The following is a 12,151-nucleotide window of genomic DNA, read 5'->3' on the forward strand; positions in this document are numbered from 1 at the left end:
GTGATTAGTCCATCAACAGGAGGGACTTCAGGTTTGTGTTCCACACTTAACCTCTTTAACCTTCATGACTCAAGCAACACAGAGTAATGTGTGATGTTTAAGGACTTTCTCTAACAATTGTTCTGTCTACTGAGCACAGAACTTGTTTTTTCTTCAGGAGTGTGCTGTGTCCCATTGCATAACAGCATGCATGGGCACTAGAAAGAGAGCGAGTGGCTCACTTTTAGGCACAAAAATAGATATTCTATAAAACCCTGTGTTAGAAACTAGCCATTTATTTTCACTAGTGTTGATGAAGAGAGGTTTTTGCTAAATGCTAGTATAGGAGTGGAACCATCAATGGATCCGTGTCTAGTTGGCAGCCAGTACCAAGCGGAGTGCCCCAAGGGTCAGTCCTGGGGCTGGTTTTGTTCAGTATCTTCATTAATGATCTGGAAGATGGTGTGGATTGCACCCTCAGCAAGTTTGTAGATGATACTAAACTGGGAGGAGTGGTAGGGATAAGATACAGAGGGACGTAGACAAGTTAGAGGATTGGCCAAAAGAAATCTGATGAGGTTCGACAAGGGCAGAGTCCTGCACTTAGGACGGAAGAATCCCATGCACTGCTACAGATTAGGACCGAGCGTCTAGGCAGCAGTTCTGCAGAAAAGGACCTAGGGGTTACAGTGGACGAGAAGCTGGATGAGTCAACAGTGTGCCCTTGTTGCCAAGAAGGCTAATGGCATTTTGGGCTGTATAAGTAGGAGCATTGCCAGCAGATTGAGGGTTGTGACCATTCCCCTCTATTCGGCATTGGTGAGGCCTCATCTGGAGTACTGTGTCCAGTTTTGGGCCCCACACTACAAGAAGGATGTGGAAAAATTGGAAAGCGTCCAGTGGATGGCAATGAAAATGATTAGGGGGCTGGGGCACATGATTTATGAGAAGAGGCTGAGGGAACTGGGATTATTTAGTCTGCGGAAGAGAAGAATGAGGGGAGATTTGATAGCTGCTTTCAACTGTCTGAAAGGCGGTTCCAAAGAGGATGGTTCTAGACTGTTCTCAGTGCTACCAGATGACAGAACAAGGAGTAATGGTCTCAAGTTGCAATGGGGGAGGTTTAGGTTGGATATTAGGAAAAACTTTTTCACTAGGAGGATGGTGAAGCACTGGAATGTGTTACCTAGGGAGGTGGTGGAATCTCCTCCCTTAGAGGTTTTTAAAGTTGGGCTTGACAAAGCCCTGGCTGGGATGATTTAGTTGGGGATTGGTCCCGCTTTGAGCAGGGGGTTGGACTAGATGACCTCCTGAGGTCCCTTCCAACCCTGATATTTTATGATCCTATGAACATTAAAGCCCCGACTGAGCAAAGTACTTAAGCATGTGCTTAACTTTAAACACATGAGTAATCCCTGCTCAGCAAAACACTTGAGCACAACATATAAATTAAGCATTTGAGAACACAGCCTTTGCATTTCATAATAAGAGCAGCAAAGTAACTGAATGGGACAGTGTTTATAACAACATATAGGTAGTAGATTTAAAACATATATTCAGAGCTCAAGATTAACATTTCTGGTTGGTAGTGTATACTTTCCTTTTTAAGACAGTGTCCAGGTTGTTGGGCTTTAAAACTAATTTTGATAGGTCCTACGTATTGTGGGCCTTATATTGGTTGAATCTTCTGAGACATCTTGTTAAACTGATCTTTGTTGCAGAGCTAAATTAAAATATCCACAACGACCTCCAATTACCCAATATATTGTGTATCTCATTGTACGTGGGCTTTAGGATAGGAGATAACAAGAACTCCAGTTCGCTTGGAATAGATACACATAACATCAAGGTATTTTTAAGGCAACAACAAAGATCTCTGAGAAGTACAAATTATAGGTGTCTGTAAAGATCTGACTTCCAGTACCTGACAAATAATATGGTATGATAATTTGAAGACCTAACAGTCTTGTCTGTGTCCCTTTAATTTTTAAAGTAACATTTGTATCTTGGAAGGGAGTGGAACAATGTAGTCTTAAATTCTTTGATGCTTCTTGGTGTGAAATTCTGCTCCTGTACAGAGAGGTAACATTCTAAACATTAAAGAACAGGACTGGGAGATAAGACTCCTGGGTTTTGTTTCTGATGTGCCATTGATCTGCTGTTACTTCAGGCAAGTCACTTAGGCCAAAATTGTGTCAAATGAGTGGTGCACCTCACCTCTTAAAATCAGGCCCTAAGTGTCTCATGTTGGGCCCCCAGAACCGAGGCACTCAAAGTTAGAGGATACTTTAGAATATTTTGGTCTTAATCTGCTTCATTTTCTCCATCTGTTAACTGGCTATAATATTTGCCCACATTTGTTGCTTGACATTATTATTATTATTTTATTATTATTTATTAAATGTTTGACATCCTCAGATGAAAGTTTCTGTGTAAGTGAAAAGAAATATTATCTTGGACTTTGGTTCTTGATAAGGTGCTGAGTGCCCTTAACACCCTCAAAATGAAGTTGAGAGTATTCTAAAAGTTGCAGAATTGACTCTCTGGTCTGTTTGCTCAGCGGGCCAGTCCTCTGTTTGGGCTGCAGGGCCATCTGAGATGCTTGCTTTACCTGGTCTGGTAAAGTGAGGTGAAATCTGGACCAGGTAAAGTGAGGTGAAATCTGGGTTCTCTCTCCATTGCTTTGTCCTCAGAGCCACCTATACAGGAAAGCTTCTTCCCCTAGCCCCTGTGAGAATTGTGTGACCACGTTTCCCTCCTTCTGTAGGCCAGGGGGAAGGGGAAGGAACCTGAGGCCTGATCTACAGTGCACAATTAAGTTGACCTATATTTGATCGACGTACAGCCACCGCAGTAATTACTGTGTTTTTTCATGTCCACACTACTATCCTTCTGCTGGTGGTGCGCATCCTCACCAGGGGCACTTGCACTGACTTAAGTGGGGCAGTGTGGGGGACTGAGAGCCTCTCAGTGCTGGGCAGCCGGGCTCCCAGCTGGGAGCTCAGCGTGGAGCTCACAGCCCAGGCTCTGAGTGCCAGGCAGCTGTGCTCCTATCTGGGAGCTTGGCACAGAGCTGGCAGCCAGGCTCCCAGCTGGGAGTTCCATGTGATGCTGACTGGTGATGTATCACCCTAACTACATCAACCTAAGCTCTATGCCTCTTGCGGAGCTGGAGTTATTAGTGGGGGACTTACATCTGTGGGAGCAACACTGTTGTGTAGACTCTTACAGAATTAAGTTGATGTAAGCTGCCTTGCTCTGTAGTGTAGAACTGGTCTGAGTGACTGACCCTGCCTTGCCACATGGTTTGAGTTGAGAAATGGGGTGTGATGGTAACATAAGCAGAAAATGAGGATATTTATAGAGGCAAAGTGAGAAAGAATGATGGGAAAGGGAGAAACATTATTGGAGACAGAATGTGGAGGGGAGGTGTGGGGGAACTGTGGGATTGAGTGAGGAAGAGAAGGAGCAAGAGATTGAGGGGAATGGGGAATAGAGATGTACATAAAGACTGAGTGCCTGGAGAGAAAGTGAGAGAATAGAGGGAGAGGAAAAACATCACAGGGCCAAATATCAGAACAGTAGAACAGAGGGAGGAATATTAAGGAAAAATAAGACTTAGACACTGAATAAACAAAGACACATCAAGATCTACATTAGAAGGAAAGAAGAAAACAAGTGTAACAGGACAAAGGGAAAGGAAGAATGACATCAAGGGAGATTATTTGCAGTAATTAAACATTCAGACATGATGTTTATATTGCATTAAAATCAAGCTGTATCTTTTGAGTAGCTGAGAACATTTTGTTGTAGGACTCTGCAGAACACACAGATTTGGTACAGAAAGAGGAATTCTGGTACAGTAACTCCTCACTTAACGGTGTAGTTATGTTGCTGAAAAATGCGACTTTAAGCGAAACTATGTTAAGTGAATCCAATTTCCCCATAAGAATTAATGTAAATGCGGGGGTTAGGTTCCAGGGAAATCTTTTTCACCAGATAAAAAACTAATATACACAGTATAAGTTTCAAACAAACAATTTAATACTGTACACAGCACTGATGATTGTGAAGCTTGGTTGAAGTTAGAGGGTGGGATATTTCCCAGGGAATGCTTTACTGCTAAATGATGAACTAGCGCTCGGCTGAGCCCTCAAGGGTTAACACGTTGTTAATGTTGCCTCTCGCTCTAGAAGGCGGTGCGAATGGAGGGAGGGGAGACAGCATGGCAGACAGTCACACATACTGTGTGTGTGTGTGACAGATGTGCATTGCCCCTTTAAGTATGCTGACACCACACTCTAACTACATTGCCTTTAAAAAGATCAGGAAGTTGAGACAGCAGCTGCGGCCAGCTTTCTCCCCAGCTCTCTCCATCCTGAGCCCTGTTGTGTCTCTACCCTGCTCTATATGGAGAAGGGTTAAGCAGGGGGCAGGGGTAGGGCGACACCCTGACATTAGTCCCCTTCTTCCCCCCCTCCCCTGCACAGCAAGCAGGGAGCAGCTCCTAGGCAGAGGCAGGAGCAGCACATGGCAGTGGGGGGAGGGACAGCTGAACTGCCAGCAGTTGATAGCCTGCTGGGCAGCTGCTGCACAGGGAATTTAGGGGAGCTGATTGGGGGCCTGCCAGTCCACCCTGGGTCCAAGCCCCCACCAGCTAGCTCCAATAGGCTGCTCTTTCTGCAAGCAGTGGACAAAGCAGGCGGCTGCCAAACAACGTTATAAGGGAGCATTGCACAACTTTAAATGATCATGTTCCCTAATTGATCAGCAACTGTAACAAAACAATGTTAACTGGGAAGACTTGAAGTGAGGAGTTGCTGTAGAAAGTCATGGGCCCCTCGAGATACTGTCCAGGATACTTGTGCCTGTCAGTCACCTCCCTCCTCTTGCTTGTGGACAGCAATAACTTTGGACTTGATCCTGCAAGGTGCTCAGCACTCTTGCCCCACTCCAAGAAAGCACTTCAGGTGTATGAGTAGTCCCCATTGGCTTTACTGCTGTGCTGGATCAGGCCAGACTGCTCAGCAATTTGCAGGATTGAGTCTATTCTGCTTTGGAGTGAGAGCCAATCCACTTTTTGTTATGGCTTGGGCAAATGTGTCTTTTGAGCCGAGATTCCTAATTGTACTAAATTAAATGTCTTAGCATTGCCATTTGAAATTACAGCCCAGTGTATTTAAGATGAGATCTGTAAAGTCTTTTTACTTTTGATCTTTGGTTGGTCTTGTCTCTTGTTTCAGAGCTCAGAAGAGAAATACTGGCTGGGAATATTCAATCTTTGCTCTGTGAGTCAAATATTCAATTGTCTAACATCTGATTATTTTTGTGCTAGGTGTAGCAGTTTGGAAGGTACCTCTCTCTCTGTGTGTGTGTGTGTCTCTCTCTCTCTCTTTATTTAAAGGTATTCCCCTTAAAAACGTAATTCTGTTTTTATGATGGGACCCATTCTGCAAGGTCTTGTACTCTCTCCATTCCTGTTGAAGTCAGTAAGAAGTTGAGAGCACAAAGTTATAAATAAACTTTGTTATAATTACTGCACAAAACCATTACACTTGATTAACCTTAATTCCTAACATTTATTTAGATTCAGTGTAACCTCTCAGTGTCCATTGCCTGCTCTGGGTATCCATTTCTGTAAATTAAAATACACAATATCAAGGACTGCTCCTCTCACCTTGACACAGATAAATATCCACCAACTAATAGGTGGATAATGAAATAAATCCAACGCCCTCTAAGACTGAGCCAACTCCCTCCCCTAGAGCCGAAGAAAAAGGCAGGCTTAGCAGTGTGTCTGGAAGGATAATAAATCCAGGTTCTGGCAAGTGAGGGGGAGCAATTACCAAGGTCATGGAACCTTCACAGAGTATGTCCTACCAGCAGCTCCGTCCCATTTACAGCAGTAGCAAGAAGATTCTAGCTCAGGCACCTCCATTGATTGTATCTATTGTTTTTTTCCCATTGTGGACTCCGGATTTCAGGGCTTGATAGATCAGCTAAAAAGAAATCACTTTGGGTTTTACACTAACCATCCAAGTCTTAGCCCAAGAGCTAATTTGTCTTTGGAAAATATGAACAAAATTATCCATATTGCCACTGCATACAGTTTGCTTTTTATGATTCACATATGTAAATTAGGATAGGAGCTTTGGCATAAAACCATGGACCAAATTCTCAGCCCCTGTTCCGTCCTCTAGGTGCTTCCGGAGCAGCACAAGGGGGCTGGAGTCTGGCTGCATTTGGCCAGAAGAGAATTCCTCCAGTACAGGGAAATACTCCTCTAGTGTAAAGCTGGAGGAGCCAACCTCACCACCTGCTTAGCAAAGAGAAAGTCAGGAAGGGAGGGAGTGTGATGGGAGTGGGAAAAGACCATTTCCCTCGGGCAGTTCTGAGCTGGTACATGGTCCCTTAGGGATAAGGGTCGGTCTGCACTTGGAGATAGAGGTGTGACTCCCAGCTTGAGTGGACGTACATGCGCTAGCTCTCATTGAGCTAGTGTACTAATAACCGTGGAGCCAAGTGTATGTGTATGTACTTGGGTGGCTAGCCCAGGCCGTGGCTTAGGCTAGCCACCTGAGTACATGCTTGGGGGTTCTGGCTGGGATTGTACTTGGGGCAGTGAGCCTGGGCTTCTGATTGCCACTGCCGGTGCTACCACAGCTACTCTATTTTTCGTGTGCTGGTTCAGTGAGGACGAGTACAAGTGTGTCTTTGGGAGTATGTCAAACACCACCCATTTGTGGCACCAAAACGAGAAGTCACTTGAGAAACACATCCCTAGCTCCAAGGGTAGACGTATCCCCAGGGCTCCACTAACTCATGTCAGGGCTGGGGCTTGAATAGCTTGAGAATCAGGGTGCCATAACCAGTTCTGTTTTTAAGGGGAATGCCTTTAAATAACCTCACGGTGATGCCCCTCGCCCCCACCTGCATACCTTGGTGCAGAAGAGAATCTGGTCTTTCATTTTCAGATAGCACTTGAATAACTTCTAATGATATGAATTTTTCCCTTTTGTTCAATATTGAAATATCAATTAATCAAATTGATGGCAAGTGCTCGACTGCAGTTTTTATACTGAATTATTTAAAGTTCATTGGACATAGTGTCCAGTTTTCAAATGTTGCACTTACAAAATGTGCATGGAGTTTACTGTGGAAAAACCCACTTTGCTCTTCGAAGCAGGGACAATGTCTTCATAGGTGTCTGTGCAGAGCCTACCCAGTGGGGCTTTGATCCTAACAGAGGCCTCTGGGGACTACCTAATATAAATGTTTAATAATAATATAATAATGTATACATATTGATTAAGTAATTGCATGCAAAAGCCCTCAATTTTTCATATCAGTTTTCATGCACTAAAGCTGATTTGTGCACAGAGCAGGTGTTTACTCAATTTTTATTCAGCAGGTGAAACTTAGGAGCCTATGTCTTAAAAATTTGGCCCATGATTATGAGATTTGACAATGAAGGAGGTAAAGTGGTGCACTTTAGAGAAAACTCTTGTCAGGCTGCAAGTCAGAACAAAAGTTAAACATTTGTCAGGATGGTGGTGTTCCTTAATGTGTGTTAATGGCTTTGCTAACTTGAAAGACTCAGGTTGTGTATGTACTTAGGCCAAAACCTTAATTTAGTTTCTGTGATCACTGTAACAAATGCCAATTAACTAAATAGTTATGCTTGTGTGTGCGCACACTGGAGAGATAATAAACATTGGAAATGTGAGGTAGCTTGCAAGTTGCTTCACAGCACATTTTCCTTCCTTACAGTTTTCAAATTCAGGACCAAATACAGATGTTCTTCAGCAGTTTTACTCAGTGGTTACTCACATGAATTCTCATTGAATTTAATGGGAGTTGGCCTGAATAAGATCCCGAGGGTGAGTTTTTGGGGAATAAAGATGGTGGTACTTTTCACAACGGGTAGTGATCAATGGCTCCATGTCTAGTTGGCAGCTGGTATCAAGTGGAGTGCCCCAAGGGTCGGTCCTGGGGCCGGTTTTGTTCAATATCTTCATAAATGATCTGGAGGATGGTGTGGATTGCACTCAGCAAATTTGCAGATGATACTAAACTAGGAGGAGTGGTAGATACGCTGGAGGGCAGGGATAGGATACAGAGGGACCTAGACAAATTGGAGGATTGGGCCAAAAGAAATCTGAGGTTCAACAAGGATAAGTGCAGGGTCCTGCACTTAGGACGGAAGAACTCAATGCACCGCTACAGACTAGGGACCAAATGGCTAGGCAGCAGTTCTGCAGAAAAGGACCTAAGGGTGACAGTGGACAAGAAGCTGGATATGAGTCAACAGTGTGCCCTTGTTGCCAAGAAGGCCAATGGCATTTTGGGATTATAAATAGGGGCATAGCCAGCAGATCGAGGGACATGATCGTTCCCCTCTATTCGACATTGGTGAGGCCTCATCTGGAGTACTGTGTCCAGTTTTGGGCCCCGCACTACAAGAAGGATGTGGATAAATTGGAGAGAGTCCAGCGAAGGACAACAAAAATGATTAGGGGTCTGGAACACATGACTTATGAGGAGAGGCTGAGGGAACTGGGATTGTTTAGTCTGCAGAAGAGAAAAATGAGGGGGGATTTGATAGTTGCTTTCAACTACCTGAGAGGTGGTTCCAGAGAGGATGGTTCTAGACTATTCTCAGCGGTAGAAGAGGACAGGAGAAGGAGTAATGGTCTCAAGTTGCAGTGGGGGAGGTTTAGATTGGATATTAGGAAAAACTTTCACTAGGAGGGTGGTGAAACACTGGAATGCGTTACCTAGGGAGTTGGTAGAATCTCCTTCCTTAAAAGTTTTTAAGGTCAGGCTTGATAAAGCCCTGGCTGGGATGATTTAATAGGGGATTGGTCCTGCTTTGAGCAGGGGGTTGGACTAGATGACCTCCTGAGGTCCCTTCCAACCCTGATATTCTATGATTCTGTGATTTTTTTTCCAAGCTCTGCCCATGCAAATAACTCTCCCCAGGTGAGTTGCAGTAGATTGTAGAGATGTTCAGAATATGATTATATGTGCTCTCCAAGCTCCACTGGGCTCCTTAAGGGTGGCTTCCCCTTGTGGGGGTTTGAATATACCTACAGACTCATAGACTGTAAGGTCAGAAGGGACCATTATGATCGTCTAGTCTGACTTCCTGCACAACACAGGCCACAGAATCTCGCCCACCCACTCCTGTAATAAACCCCTAACCTATATCTGAGCTATTGAAGTCCTCAAATTGAAGTCCACCTTCAAGGTGCAGAGAATTCTCCAGCAAGTGACCCATGCCCCACGCTGCAGAGGAAGCAAAAAACCCCAAGAGCCTCTGCCAATCTGCCCTCAAGGAAAATTCCTTCCCAACCCTAAATATGGCGATCAGCTAAACCAGGGGTTCTCAAACTGGGGGTTAGGACCCCTCAGGGGCTCATGAGGTTATTACATGGGGGGTTGCGAGCGGTCAGCCTCCACCCAAATCCTCGCTTTGCCTCCAGCATGTATAATGGGGTTAAATATGCAAAAAAGTATTTTTCATTTATAAGGGGGGGGGTCGCACAAAGAGGCTTGCTGTGTGAAAGGGGTCACCAATACTGAAGTTTGAGAACCACTGAGCTAAACCCTGAACATGTGGGCAAGACTCACCAACCAAACACCCAGGAAAGAATTATCTGTAGTAACTCGGATCCCACCCCATCTAACATCCCATCACAGGCCACTGGGCATATTTACCGCTAATAGTCAAAGATCCATTACCGGTAACTGCCAAAATTAGGCTATCCCATCATACTATCCCCTCCATAAACTTATCAAGCTTAGTCTTGAAGCTAGGTATGTATTTTGGCCCCCACTGTTCCCCTTGGAAGGCTGTTCCAGAACTTCACTCCTCTGATGGTTAAAAACCTTGGTCTAATTTCAAGTCTAAACTTCCTGATGGCCAATTTATATCGATTTGTTCTTGTGTCCACATTGGTACTAAGCTTAGAAAATTCCTCTCCCTCCCTGGTATTTATCCCTCTGATATATTTATAGAGAGCAATCGTATCTCCCCATAGCCTTCTTTTGGTTAGGCTAAACAAGCCAAGCTCTTTGAGTCTCCTTTCATAAGACAGGTTTTCCATTCCTCGGATCATCCTAGTAGCCCTTCTCTGTACCTGTTCCAGTTTGAATTCATCCTTCTTAAACATGGAAGACCAGAACTGCACACAGTATTCCAGATGAGGTCTCACAAGTGCCTTGTATAATGGTACTAACACCTCCTTATCTCTACTGGAAATACCTCGCCTGATGCATCCCAAGACTGCATTAGCTTTTTTCACGGCCGTATCTCATTGGCAGCTCATAGTCATCCTGTGATCAACCGATACGCCAAGATCCTTCTCCTCCTCTGTTACTTCCAAGTGATACGTCCCCATCTTATAACAAAAATTCTTGTTATTAATCCCTAAATGCATGACCTGGCACTTTTCACTATTAAATTTCATCCTATTACTATTACTCCAGTTTACAATGTCATCCAGATCTTCCTGTATGATATCCCAGTCCTTCTCTATATTGGCAAGACCTCCCAGCTTTGTGTCATCTGCAAACTTTATTAGCTCACACCCACTTTTTGTGCCAAGGTCAGTAATAAAAAGATTAAATAAGGTAGGTCCCAAAACCGATCCCTGAGGAACTCAACTAGTAACCTCCCTCCAGCCTGACAGTTCACTTTTCATTATGACCCATTGTAGTCTCCCCTTCTACCAGTTCCTTATCCACCTTTCTATTTTCATATAGATCCCCATCTTTTCCAATTTAACTAATAATTCCCTATGTGGAACCGTATCAAATGCCTTACTGAAATCGAGGTAAATTAGATCCACTGCATTTCCTTTGTCTAAAAAGTCTGTTACCTTCTCAAAGAAGATCAGGTTGGTTTGGCACGATCTACCTTTTGTAAAACCATCTTGCATTTTGTCCCAATTACCATTGACCCCAATTACCATTGACCAATGTCCTTAATCACTTTCTTCTTCAAAATTTTTTCCAAGACCTTGCATACTACACATGTGAAACTAACAGGCCTGTAGTTACCCAGATCACTTTTTCCTTTATTAAAAATAGGAAATATGTTAGCAATTCTCCAGTCATATGGTACAACCCCTGAGTTTACAGATTCATTAAAAATTTTTGCTAATGGGCTTTCAATTTCATGTGCCAGTTCCTTTAATATTCTTGGATGAAGATTATCTGGGCCGCCTGATTTAGTCCCATTAAACTATTTAAGTTTGGCTTCTACCTTGGATGTGATGATATCTACCTCCATATCCTCATTCCCATTTGTCATCCTGCCATTACCCCTAAGCTCCTCATTAGCATCTCTGAGATGCTTAGTCTACAACTCCTGCCTATGATTTTTTCCCCCCTTTCTTGGGATGCAGGCTTCTCATAGTTTCTTCAACTTTGACTTGAAGTAATGCCAGGCCTCCTCTGCCTTTAGATCCACAAGTTCTTCAGTCCAATCCACTTCCCTAACTAATTTCCCTAATTTTTTAAAGTTAGCCATTTTGAAATAAAACCCGAGTCACAGATCTATTTTTGTTTATCCTTCCATTTAGTTTGAACTGAATTAGCTCAAGATTGTTCAAACCAAGGTTGTCCCCTACAACCATTTCTTCTGCAGTCCTCACCACTCACCAAAACCAAATCTAAAATGGCATCCCCTCGAGTCAGTTCAGCAACTACTTGATGAAGGAATCCTTCGGCTATCGCATCTAGGAAAATCTGAGCCCTATTATTATTACTAGCACTTGTCCTCCAGTCTATATCTGAGAAGGTAGTCTCCTACGATCACACAATTCCCATTAGTATTTACTCCATTAAAAACATTAAAGAAGTCTCTATCCATATCCAAATCAGATCCCGGCGGTCTACAGCACACCCCAAGCACTATCCCAGGGGAGGTTCTAGAAGCTTTCTTCCCCGATGTGATTTTTGCCCAGACAGACTGTCTTATCCATTCCATCTGTCTTTATAGTCTACCTCATCATTGATATACAATGCTACTCCACCACCTTTGCCTTTATTTCTGTCTTTCCTAAATAGCACATACCCTTCAATACCTGTACTCCAGTCATGACTACTATTCCACCATGTTTCTGTTATCCCTATAATACCTGGTTTCACTTCCTGCACCAGTAGC

The 12,151-nt window shown here is 43.7% G+C and overlaps 1 protein-coding gene across 3 annotated transcripts in view; it reads left to right on the forward strand.

Annotated features, from left to right (window-relative positions):
• Nucleotides 1-12,151, forward strand: part of RAB31 (RAB31, member RAS oncogene family) — a 96,961-nt gene that overhangs the window by 18,307 nt on the left and 66,503 nt on the right. The window contains exon 2 of one of the 3 annotated variants that reach the window (XM_048840268.2): nt 5,223-5,267. The exons of the other annotated variants lie outside the window; for them this stretch is intronic. Coding sequence (XP_048696225.1) covers nt 5,223-5,267 — 45 coding nt within the window. The remainder of the gene's footprint in view (nt 1-5,222; nt 5,268-12,151) is intronic. 3 annotated transcript variants of the gene reach the window in all.

Source organism: Caretta caretta, chromosome 2, assembly GCF_965140235.1.
Source record: "Caretta caretta isolate rCarCar2 chromosome 2, rCarCar1.hap1, whole genome shotgun sequence".
Lineage (NCBI taxonomy): Eukaryota > Metazoa > Chordata > Testudines > Cheloniidae > Caretta > Caretta caretta.